Below are 13,085 nucleotides of genomic sequence, written 5' to 3' on the forward strand. Positions count from 1 at the left end.
AACATTTTAACAGGTGTTTACCATATAAAGGTGTTTGAGTCATTTGTGTACACTTAAGAGACTAACAAGTGGTGGGTGTTTTTACACTTTTAGCTGTGTTCTGGGAAAGATGCAATGAACTCCAGGACATAGAGAAGATCATGGCTCAGATTGAAAGAGGAGAAGCTAGAATTCAGAGGCGGATTAGTATAAAAAAAGCACTTGACACAAAGGTATTTGCTGTGATTTTTTTTCTCCTTTTATTGTCCTATATCTTTTGGGCTAAACATGATATAATTCTAGCTACCAGTCTTTATAGGGGTGAGATCTGCACTAGTCATATGTTTGGAGCCCATGTATAAAAGGGTAGGGAGATAAAGCAACACTATTCTCACTGCCAGCAACTGTCTCTCTGGTCTCATCCTTTGCTGTCCATATACTTGCATATAACTTACTAATCTCTTCCTGCTTTGGCTGATACCCATAATATTTTAAACTGGGTGTTTTTATGGCTTAATCTGTTGCTAGTTAATTTACTGCTTTGTGATTTCACAATATGAATTGTTCGTCCTGTGTAATCTCTGAATATCTAGCACAGATTTGGGAGATGTGAAAAACAAAAATTTGAAAAAAAATCTAGCTCTTCCAAAGTATTTAGCCAAACTCACTTTATATAGAGGAGGAATTCTGACTCCCCTGTCAGAATATAATTGAAACACGGTACTTTACTTTCATCTGTGTGGGTGCAACATGGGGTAAAATGATCATCAAGTAAAATACACAGTTCTTAAGTAACATTTACTTTGTGCAGAGGTAGTTTCTGGACAGTTAATGAATTTGACATTAGCCTGCACTGATATTCAGAGCTTTTAATTGTAACAGGGTTTAATAAGAATTATCTACTGTTCAGCTACTGGGTTAATATAAAACTACTGTTGAACTGCTAGTGGGATCTGCCTATAATTTTGCAAATATGACAGTGGTGTCAGGACTCAAAACCTTACAGCTGGTCAGAAAATATGACTATTCACCAAACTTGCCTGGATCAGCTACCCATGCTGCTATTGAAACATTTAAACTAGTAAATTTATCACCTGAATTTGTCCCTTGCACAAGTTGGATTCAACTACTTTGACTTATTTTTACATGGACTGTTTAAATTATGTATTTGTTTTTAGTATCGGCTGCATGTCTGTTGCATGTGATCCAGAGCTGATATGAAACATTAGTCTCTAAGTTTAATTTTATGTACTCAAATATTGTCTCTCTCCCTTAGATTGGCAGATACAAAGCACCTTTCCACCAGTTGAGAATATCATATGGTACTAACAAAGGGAAGAATTATACAGAGGAGGAGGATCGCTTTCTAATCTGTATGCTTCACAAGTTAGGATTTGATAAAGAGAATGTTTATGATGAATTAAGACAGTGTATTCGAAACTCTCCCCAGTTCAGATTTGACTGGTTCCTCAAGTCCAGAACTGCAATGGTATGTGTTGGTTTGGATCCATTTGTTCATATTCACAAGACATTCTCATCTACATAAGGTTTATTTGTCAATTCTATTTTAAAAACTCTGTATACAAACTATAAGAGGGAGAGAACATTTTCATGGCAGGGTTTTTAATGGCCTTTGAACCATGTAGGTTCCTATAGAGAGGAAGTAGAGGGCAGAGGGCAAGTGAGGTAGGCTGAGGTGCATGATTTCGCTGATCAAATGGCTGCAAAGCTCATCAGCATGTGATGAGGTGTGTGTGTGTGTATATATAAAGTTTTCACAAGATCGATAAAAGTAGTTTAGGCTTTTGGATGCTATATGCAGCATCTGTAACTTAATCTTGATTCCTTTGATTGAAGAACTATGTAGAACAAACTAATTACTATATGTTTTGAGACTTTAATATAGACTTGTGTGGTACAAAATGTCTCTTTAGAACATAGGATAATCTTTAATGTCAAAGCTGAAAATAAACACTTAATATTGAAAGGGTTTGGTTTTAAACCAGCAAATAGAGGTAATTTTGGAATAAATGGGAGTTTTTGCCTTCACTGTAGGCTTCATTCAAACCTTCTGTGTGGTGGTTTGAGTCAAGATTAAATGTTAAAGAATTACTCAAGACTTTGCACTGTTAAATACAGAAGTCTTAAAACACTAGCATAAGTAACAACTAAAATAGCACTAAGGTCTTGAATTTGCATGTTTGTTTGTAAAATTTTATAATCTATCTCCTCTCCTCCCCCCCAAGTGCACAATTAATGTGAAAACCATTTGTCTGAAGATGGGTACTATATAGGTGGAGTAATCAAATGGCTATCTTGTGTGTACCTTAGGAGCTACAGAGGAGATGTAATACCTTAATTACTTTGATTGAAAGAGAAAACATGGAATTGGAAGAAAAGGAGAAGGCAGAGAAGAAGAAACGTGGACCAAAGCCTTCTTCGGTGAGTTAGTTATTTTTTTTATGCATCTTAAATCTGTGTTCAAATGCTTTGGTGAAGAAAATTACCTAGTTATAGGCTGCATCTCTGGATGTCTGAGAAGTATTGGGTACTTAGCAAGTGTCTGGAAAATAGTGTGACTTCTCAAAAGTGGCTCCTAAAGGGTCATTCTAAGGATCCATCTACTTATCACATTTTACAAACCAGGGTGCCTGGAAGCTAGGTTCCTAAAGCCCTACTTTTGCACCTAAATAAGTGAATTGATTTTTTTCAGAGGGAGTAGCTTTTTATTTTGGGTACTCTAGTTAGAAAGCTAAAATTTTCAAACCCCAGACCTGGAGAAACAACGTGGGATCTGAAGAACAGAGAGCTTTTAATTTCTTGCATCAGTGGCAATAGATCCTGCCATCAAAACTTGATTGACAGTTTTACTGATTCATAAAATCCAGGCTCATTTTCCTGTTTTTATATGTGGTTTGCAGGGCTTTGCTGTATTTTAAGCTTGAAATGAATTAGACTCTCAGGAAGTAGATGCTAAGAAAGAAATTGCCATTTTAACTTAACTGTTCTGTGCTAAGGAAGTTCTTTGCCATTATTTTTGCATTGTTTCCAAATTGGTTTAGCCACCTCACTGTAGCTTATGCAAAAATATAGTGAAGATTTGATTGGCAGATATCTGCCATGAGTAGAAGAACCCATACATTACATTACATTTGTGAGTCCTATCTAGGGTTTAGTTCAACAAGATAATTCTGACCTTCAGTATTCACCCTTCTGTAAGTGTTAATTTTGTTCATGTACCTAAAGGTGGTTCTACAGCTATTCAACTTTTGCTGACCTGCCATACCAAACTGATTCCACCTTAAAGAGCTGTAGATCCCTGATAACATTCATTTATTTTAAATAATCAGCTGCTGCCTTCAACCACTTGAGTAGGGAGATAGAGCCTAAAGCATATTCTATGGCTAATACTCACTGTTCAACCCAGTTAATATATTCACTTCTGGAAAAAATAAGTATGCATGTTATGTAAAGTCATAGCTTTTTCTGTTAAGTAGAGGAAAGTCTCAGAGCTCTCATCTATACTGGAAATTGACCAGGGTTATCTGAACAGTTTAATGTCCTTGCAAAATAAAGGTTGTCTAACTATTTGAAATAGAACATGAGTATAAAACAAATGGCTGTGCTCCATGGGTACTGGCCAAGCAAACAGTTAACTTGAACCCATTTTTAACATTGTGTAAGGTTTAATCTCCAAATAGTGGCTATTTTGGTTAGAGTGAGCAAATTTTAGGGAGAATAAAGTAATGACCCATATGTCTATATCTTACAGGCACAAAAGCGTAAAATGGATGGTACTCCTGATGGGCGAGGCAGGAAAAAGAAGTTAAAGCTGTGAATGCTGAATTTTTGTAATCACTAAATTTTAATAAGTAGTTCTTTAATTTACGGGTCTTCATAAGATGTACTGTACAATGCTCAACTATTATGTCATTAAAGGACATCAGGTTCATCTGTTTACTGAACTAGAAACATAGTACTTAATGTAGTTTCACTTTTTTAAATGCAACAGCTGTGCTGAACTTTTTTTTACCATTAAAGTAATAAAATGGGCTTCAGTTGACTTTTTCTTTTAAAGAGCTCTAGCTGAAAGTGTGTGAATGTTTAAGAATGCCTGATTTATTTAGAGTCCTGTAATTTCAGATGTGGTTTACGTTAAACAAATCTTAATTGCAAGAGGGTTTTGTGGCCATTTCTCCCTCTTTTGATTGACATTTGTGTGGTAATGGGAGCAACTGCAGTGTCCAGCAACTTTTGTAGGCCTCCAATTTTTTTTACTGACCTATTTATAAACCATTACTAACAGATGCTGTTTGAGAACTACTCTAAAAGCTAGAGGAATTACTGAACAAAAAGTGGTGATAAGTAACTACAGTGTTCTGCTTTGCCCTAACACATTTATGGATATCCAGATTTGCCACTAATCAAGCATAGATTCCAATATATGGATTAGGCCAAAACTTAAAGTTCATCTCTCAAGCTAGAGTGAGAGAAATTCAACAAGGTAACTTTACTTCCACTAGCTCTGTACTCAATAGTATGACAAGAGCCTTAGCTGGGAGTATTTGTATAGGCAGCTTTCAGTAAGTCAAGAAACAAGTGATTGTTTCTTCCTAACCATGTGTTTCCAGGTAGTTTTAACTTGACGTGACTACTCTGAAAGAAAAGCCACTAGAGTGGCTCTACTGAAAGTAAGTGAGTTCAGTATTGTGGCCCAGCTTGGGGCTTTCTCTAATGCTGACTGAGTCCCTTTGCAAGATGGGTACAATCATGTGCCATAGAAATCCATATGCTGTTTCTGAATGTGACACTTTTTGTGCAAATAAGCATTGTTTTCTAGTCTAAGCCCTTTAAGTTACTTAGAATACCACACAGATGTGTGGTATTTGGAACAGAACAAAATAGTAAGAAAAGACATTGCTACAAAATCAACCTAGTTTTTAACTGTTGACTTGTTTAATATGGTACACTGAATTGTGTTCTTTCCATTTCCCTACTTGCAGGTGGCTAATTTATCATCTCCACCTCTGAAAAATATGGAACAATCATTCTTTTAGTACAAAGTTGTACAGTATAATGCTCCTTATGCTTTTGGAAAGTAGAGGCAAGAGGAGCCCCTCTTGTACCGTAATTAGCATCTACAAATATTGTTTCACTCTGAATACTGTAACAGTAGTGGTTGTATAAGATAAGATGGCTTTTAAGTACATTTATAACCTAAAGTTAAATTGGAAGCTAGCTGTCTTCCTGTGCCAGGCCCCTAATAGATACAAGTCTTCATTGTAGGTGTTAAATTTTGTTTGCATAGAACAAAAGGCATTGCTGAAAGCAAAAACAAAACATAGTGACCTACAAACTGCTTGCCTGAAAAATTAATGCACAAAGGCATATTGTAAACATTTACATTTATGGAGAGCAGAGCACATAACTTACCTTTCAGATTTCTTAGCTGCTACTGCACAGATCGCTGAAAAAAACTGCAGCAACTGCAAACTTTTTATACTATGGATTTTTGTAACTTTTCTATAATATAATTGAGTGGGTATTCGATAACATTGCTTTTTTTCTGTTTGAATATATAACTTATCATGGAGTCCTCCTTCAACCAAAAGTAGGAAACTAACTTTCTGGGAGGACACAGGCATTTCCCAATGCACTATTAGGCTAGTGTAGGATTTAAATCAGGACATAATTTACAGGGTACATTTAATTTTCACTCAGCTAATTACACAGATGTGACTTTAATTGGACTTATTTACTAGGTGCTGATAATTAACAGGCAGAATTGATGCATGACTGGGCATGTAGAAGCTTATACTTTACTGTAATCACTTGAATTTAAAAAGTGAATTCAAAGCAGTCTTTAGTAGTAATTGCCTAGATCAATGACACATTCCCATATACAATACAGGACATTCTAAAAATAATTATGGAGCAGCATCATGTTTGTAGTAAGTATTCATTACCCTGAGAGTAATATATTAACAGCCTTTGCTTTTCCCTTGAATTACTGTTTTTCAAGTGGGTCAGTGTATGAACCTATTACCTGTTGGCTACACAAATGTAGAACAAAATTCTTCTTTGATAATCGCAGCAGATCTGAGTCCAATAATTCTGATCTTCCCACAGGTCTGACTAGCAGATTTGTTTGGCACTGACATCCCTATTAGGATCTGAGAGGAGAATTTATTTTCTTCCACAGATTTATGAAATTTTTCATCATACATACTGCTGTCTGTCTTCACAAAAATAAATCTATACAGTAGCAACTAAACATCAGGATTACATCGTGGCTATACAGGTACATACACTGGTGCTTAAAAGCAAATGCTGGTTTAAAAAACATCAAGGAGTCCTAGTCTCACCTCTTGTTCCTGAAAAATGGTTTTGAACTCTAAATCAGTAATTCACACCTGCTGGGCTACTTCTGTTTTTTAATAGTACCACCCAACCACAGCAGGCAATTTTATGTCTGTGTAAAGTTTGCTTTTGCAATTAAATGACATCTTAGAAGAATAGAACTCAGCTTTGAGAAGCCCTCTACACTTCAGAACTGTCATTACTGCTGCTGGAGTAGGTGACAGATGGTTTCCTATGAGAGGGCTGTCCCCTCTGCTTCAGCAGAAATGAGACAACTACCACAGTACCCAGCAGCAGCTGCTCACCTGCCCCTCCCAGAAAGGCAGGCATAATGCTGTTTTTGGAGTCTCTACCAGCGATTTCCAGTGCTGGCCTTTGATAGGGCTCACCTGGGTGATTTTACTGGAATGGTAGAGGGCTATATGCTGAATATTTGTGCCCCTGTTTTTATTTGTTCCACTGTCTTGCGCGATGGTGGGGCCATCAGGATTGGCTCTCCGACTGTGCTTCAGGGTCCTGGTGCTGCCAAGGGTCTGGTGATGCTCTAGGCTTCTCTTGCCCATGCCTCAGTTAGGTCAAGAGAGAATGCTAACCATGTAAATTGTATGAATATACCACTCTGGTCCTGCTGCTACCTTTGAACAAAACAAAAAAACCCTCTTCACTATAAATTGAAATCACAAGGAGATGATAAAAACCAGTAACTTGCAACATCTGTAGCGAGAAGGCTCTGCACAGCTTTCAAGTAAAAGTACTTTTTCCATTTGCTAATACCCTCAAACCAGGTTCTTTAAATTTTACTTCTCTATAAAAGCATCTCTAGGCTAAGCTTGGCCCTCCCACCTTGGTAACACTGTTGGCTTTAGTTTCTGCCATGCGCACTCATTGCTTTTACCACTTTGCACCCAGATAGCTCAAACTTAGGGCTTGTCTCCAGTATGCCACAGCACCCCAAAATACTGTAACTGCCTGTGTGAACATTGCAGTCAGAGGTACTTAGTTCGCTTTAATACAGTCTTCCTTCCAACAGGACCATGTTAATATGAACCAGGTACCTTTTTATGCCAGCAGCATCCACACAAGTCAGTTACAGCACAACATTTTGGTGTGCTTTGGAATTCACCCTCTCCATTGTCTATACTGTGGTACAGCACAGACAATGCTGATGATACACAAGAACAAACAAAATGTAGCTCCCTCTTTTACTGTGCTGAATCTACTGGACTAGCAGTAGTAAAAAGCAGTACAAATGACTAAGTGCACCCAGAGAGCCGATCCATTGAGTAAGAAGATCTCATGCTTTTCAAGGTACAAAGCCATTTAAAAAAATTGTAGCTAATTTATACAAGCAAAATACTGAAAAGTGCTTATGCGGAGGGAGGGAGGGAGAGGAAGCACCAATGTAGTCCACGATGACTTTTCCCGTGAGTAACTTTTTGTACAACAAATATCTGGGAACTTACCTGGAAAAGAGGAGAGGAGAGGATGACAGGCTGAAACCATCTGAATTAGGCTGCTTTACTAAAGGAAAAGCATCTGCATGATCAATAGCTAATTTAGCATGAAACTTCACATTTCAAAACACTTCTGCCTGGGTCTCAGGTTGAGCTTTATCCTGGGGGAGTGAATAAAACATTGCCAGAGTAATTTAGAAATAAAGCCTGAAAATAGTACTCTGTGTGAACTAACCATTTACATATCAGGACCTTGAATCTGAACAATAGGCTAGGTGAGTCAGCCAGGCATCCCTATTCCATATTACCCGGACTGTATTTGGGCACATATCCATCAGCCCCAGTGCACAGAAACACCTTCTCAATCTTACAGATGAAAGAGTCTCCTAAATTCTGAACAGGGTCAACCATCACTCAGCCATACATTTCAGACCCTAATAAAGCAAATTAAACACTTGGTAACCACACGGGAAGTAATCTATTTCATACATGCATCCATTGAAGTGGGTATTCACCCATGAAAGCTCATGCTCCAATACGTACGTTAGTCTAAAAGATGCCACAGAGTTCTTTGCCGCTTTTACAGATCCAGACTAACCCAGCTACCCCTCTGATTCATTTCATGTTGTACAAACAATGATAAATCATAATAAAACCAATGCAATGAGACTTATGGCTGTGTAGTCCGGAAATGATCACGTTAAAGTCTCAATTGCCTGTATGCATGTAGTTGAATACAGTACCTTTATTACTGATTTAACACTGGCTATTAATCTGCACTAGTTACTGCACTGTAAACAGTGTTTCCTAGGAAAGCAGGCTTTTTTTCTTTTCTTCTCACTAGGGGGCAACCCATAGCCACATAAAAAGGTATCCAACATGACAGCTATTATGATCACGTAAACTACTGATCTTTGCAGTGTTGGTGTAGTCAAGTCCATCCCACGATATTAGAGAAACAAGGAGAGTGAGGTAATATCTTGAACTGGATCAACTTCTGTTGGTGAGAGAGACAAGCTTTTGAGCTTACACAGAGCTGGTCCAATACAAGATATTACCTCACGCCCCCGATCCCACCCCCCGTCTCTCTAACAGACTGATCTAGCAGACTATCTTGGTTTCATAAGGAGGTCTTGTGTTGGAGACCAGTTACATACATAATGAATTGTGCTGTAATGTTGGCATAATTGAACTTTATTATGAATCTCTGAAGCACATCCAGAACTCCAGTCAGTGCACAATGTGAAAGTAGGTAACGTGTATGCTTAAGTCTTTGCACTGGCTTCCTGTTTCTGGCTGCAATTCAGTGTGATGGTGATTGTTATGAGTGAGGTTCTCAGTTACTTGAAAGAGTGAGCTGAACTTTTCTGGTGGTAGGATCTTCCCACTTAAGAGGTCCCATCTGTTTTGAATTTGCTCACACCAGAGCTACAGTCTAATAACATTCAAGGCAAGAATCATTTGTTTTGTTTAGCCTTTGATAAACATTTAGAAATCCCACACCCACCAGACAGATGCCTCTGAAATAGATGTTATAGAAATGAGTAAAAGAAACGTTCAGTTTTGTTAAAAGTAGTTCTATTTCTGTGTCCATAGCAGATTAGCAACATGTAGTACAATGGGATGCGGGCTACTAAAAGATGTATTTACCTTCAGCAAATGCCACATCCGTTCCTTCCCCAAATCCCATGGAGCCGTTGGATATCCAGAGCTACTTCTTGGACAGCAGTAACATTTGGGTATTAAGACTGAACTGAGCCGCTACTGGGTCACGGACCTGTGGCAAAAAAACAAACAAACTCTGAAACCTAGCTATAGTTTTACAAATGTCAGTGTTTACTGCAGATTCTGTGATGTTCACTTAATAGAATCACTCAGTATTCTGTACATGTCAAATCCTAACATAAAATTAATACATGCAGGGTTGGTGTACAGGATAAAATGGGATAAAATCATCATTTAAGAGCTGTATGAGTTCTGGCACTGGTCCCATGAATGAATGTGTCGTGAAGAAGATCTGTGTGGCTTTAAAACCTCTCTCTTTCAGCCCATGTTCCTCTAGTGTGCACCTCGCCCCGACTCCTTCCTTCTGGGGTTACCACCCCACTTCTCCTATGTCTGTCAAGGTTCCCACCAGTTGAACCAGGTGAGGTGGCATCCACTCTAGGAGTCAGAGCATGACCAGTGAAGCTGGATTGATTACACCAACTCATTTCACATATGCCAAACAATAATGACTTTTGGTCATATTCAAACTAATGACCTAATCTCCATGTGCCACAACCCAATCCCCTAAATTATGTTCCTCCATGTATTAAATTATTATTTCAGGAAAAAAAGCCAAACCCTTCTGCTATAACCTTAATAGTGCATATTTGCATAGGTCTGGAAATAATTCAAAATTATTCACACTGCAACCATAACCCCTTCTTTAGTACATAAATCATTGTACAAAGTCTTAACTTCCTTTATGTACCTCTATGAGTAATGACTATGCTACTGTGGCAGGCATATTGTTTGGTTTCTTGACCTTGTCTGCTTAGAGCCATAATGCTGATTTGGTACATTTTTTTTCATTTAATTAATTAGCATATAATAAATAAGAGTCCTATTTACACTGACACAGATTTTTCAAAACTGAGTGCCTAAAATTAATCATAAAAATTCTTCCTTAGGCCCCTACGTTAGGGGCCTAATTTTTAAAAAGATGAGCACTCTGCAACTCCCCTTGAAATCAATAGGTACTGTTGGGTATGTAGCATTTTTAAAAATCATGCACTAATTTAGGTGCCTATATAAGGATTTACAACACTAAATTTAAGATGTTTGAAAATTACGGCCACATTGCAGTTTAGTGGGAAGACAAGTGCTCGGTTTTGCAATCCTCTTGCTTACCCTGCTACCTAGATGCCCCTTCTTTCAACAGAAAAGGAGAATCTGGTACACATAAGACATCCTATAATACAGCAGAGGTAATTAATGGAATGCTATATTCATTCATACCATTTATAATTACTTTCATAAACACAGGAATATTCTGATTTAAAACAGGCACATGTCCATGACAAATCTGAATGAAGCGTCAAATGTACAGGCCTGATTTCCCAGTCCATTACAGCCAGGGTCACCTCAGTGTATTTCCATAAAATTAAGCTGAGTCTCAGCATTAAAAAAAGCTGGGGTTCTAACGCTACCTGTTAGGAAAACAAATGATCTTATTTTCAGTCTGCTCAATTTCATCCATGAACAGCTCTCATAAACATGGTGTCAAAATGATGAAGTAGTTAAGCCACAGGCTACAATAAATTGTGAAGGAAGCAAATGAAATATATTAGTTTAATTGTCATGGTACAGTGTAAGATACACCAGACAAAACAAAGGTCTATAGCAATTTGAATACACTAAGACAAGTAAGGCATTTAAATAGGAAACCTTAAATAAAAATGCTGTACCTGTTGGAACCTGATATCCACTTCAAAGGTGATTGGTTCCCATAAGTTACAGATGATAGGAAGGGTATATTCCTGGTTAGGTGCAGCAGTACATGGGATACATTTTACAGTGTAGTTACCAGAATAGTCTCATACCTAGAGCACACACACAAAATAGGCACAATATTAGAAAGCAAACATTTCTTCATAGTCTGAACAACTAGTGCTTCAGTTCAAACTACAGGGCACTGCCACTACCTTCATTGTAATCCTTCAATCTAAACAGCATGTATATTAAAAAGCATAGGTCTTCTATTTGTTAGCTTCCTACTTAACAGTGTCTTATGTACACAAGGACACCCAATTGTAAATACTTTGCTCAGGGAAGCAGGACAGTTCAATCAATAGGAGCCAGAACTGGGAGTCAGGAGACCCAAAGTTCTAGTCTGAGCTTTGTAACTGACCTGCATATTGAAAAAGCTATTATATAATTTCTTCTTTTTCAGCCAATCCAACCCTAGGCCCCAGACCTGCATTGTAATCCACACAGCCCGCCTGCACTGATTACAATGTAGAATCAGGGCCATGATTGTACCTATTTACTTACATGACTCCCATTACCGTAGCATCAGATTTCTCTGGCAAAGACTCCCTCTGTCTTCTCTTAGGCAAATCATTTACTCTTCTCTTCCCACCCCCCATCTGTATACTGGGGATAATAATATCTATACACCTCACTAGAGAGTTGTGATCATTCATTATGTAAAAGTAAAGCAGCTGGAAGCTGGCAAGCATTAAATGATCATTTTTGTTATATCCTTGATCACATCTACGTGAACAGACACTGATTGATTTTGTAGAACCCAGTGCAGAGGCAGCTTTCATCGGAACAGTCTCCCCAAATTCCCACTCTGAATGGGAACTCACAGCAAAGTCTGAGCTAAAGCTCCACTGCTGCACAGGCTGGTAGAAGGCTGGTTCACTTCGTAACAGACTCAGTGTGAAGGTGAGGTCAGGATGGTCAGCAGACATCACCGCTGATGACAGAGAAGTACCTGTAGAAGCAAAGGGTGAGTTATATCATGGAAGGGATCAGCATCAATCAGCACACAGTGACAGAGGCAAATCTCTGCCATCGCTGAAAAGAATGGTTTCAATTTCTTTTCCACCCCCCATCGGTTGAAAGATGCTCTTTGTTATAAAACACCTTCCTTCCGCTGGGAACAGATAGTGCTCCTGATGTCTGTCATGTCTCTTGGAGATACTAGTCCAGGACAAAAGACCAGGTACTTACCTGGGTGAGACATTACAAACTGTTCTCGAAACCGAATCTGAGTCCTGAAATTCACCACCAATCGCCCTTCATCATTGATTCGCATTCTGGTTGGGTAGAGGGAACCTAGACAGAAAATAGCCACCGTGTCTACTGAGAATGGTTTTCCGTTTCCTTTTTGAAAGGAAGGCTTTTTGCTAGTTTCAGTATTTGGAGAAATGAAATAGGTTGCTAAGTTCTGGCACTCTCTGGGTGATCTAAACCCTCCTACATTATAGAACCTTACTGTGACAGACATTCAGATTAATTGACTTTAATCGAACCAAGGGTCTGCTCTGCTGGGATAGATTCTGAATTACATTGATATAAATTAGGGTTAGCTCAACTGAAGTAAATGGAATTACTGGTGTAAAGTAAGTAGCAGTGGGAGTAGATTCAGATCCACTCAGTTTTTCTTCAAGCTTTAACACAAAGGCTTCTGGCTCAATTTCCAGTAGGATCCCTCTTTTGCTGGCACTCAACCATTTCCATTAACGCAGGGGCTTGTCCATTGTTTTGTAAACCTACATCCATCCAGCACTTTAGGGG

General features: G+C 38.4%; 2 protein-coding genes across 3 annotated transcripts in view; one reads left to right on the forward strand and one right to left on the reverse strand.

Moving 5' to 3' along the window:
* Nucleotides 1–4,032, forward strand: part of SMARCA5 (SNF2 related chromatin remodeling ATPase 5) — a 48,533-nt gene extending 44,501 nt beyond the window's left edge. For both annotated transcript variants that reach the window (XM_032788379.2, XM_075066290.1), the window contains exons 21-24: nt 94–212; nt 1,256–1,468; nt 2,311–2,421; nt 3,752–4,032. In XM_032788379.2, the coding sequence (XP_032644270.1) occupies nt 94–212; nt 1,256–1,468; nt 2,311–2,421; nt 3,752–3,817 (509 nt within the window). In that variant the 3' untranslated portion in view covers nt 3,818–4,032. The remainder of the gene's footprint in view (nt 1–93; nt 213–1,255; nt 1,469–2,310; nt 2,422–3,751) is intronic.
* Nucleotides 4,033–6,032: 2,000 nt separating this feature from the next.
* LOC116829532 (FRAS1-related extracellular matrix protein 2) overlaps nt 6,033–13,085 on the reverse strand; it is a gene marked incomplete at its 5' end in the record, with an annotated part of 63,537 nt that continues 56,484 nt past the window's right edge. Inside the window, 7 exon segments of the mRNA XM_075066732.1 lie at nt 6,033–6,234; nt 7,803–7,954; nt 8,025–8,227; nt 9,444–9,570; nt 11,246–11,380; nt 12,152–12,279; nt 12,519–12,623. Coding sequence (XP_074922833.1) covers nt 6,033–6,234; nt 7,803–7,954; nt 8,025–8,227; nt 9,444–9,570; nt 11,246–11,380; nt 12,152–12,279; nt 12,519–12,623 — 1,052 coding nt within the window.

Source organism: Chelonoidis abingdonii, chromosome 5 (assembly GCF_003597395.2).
Source record: "Chelonoidis abingdonii isolate Lonesome George chromosome 5, CheloAbing_2.0, whole genome shotgun sequence".
NCBI lineage: Eukaryota > Metazoa > Chordata > Testudines > Testudinidae > Chelonoidis > Chelonoidis abingdonii.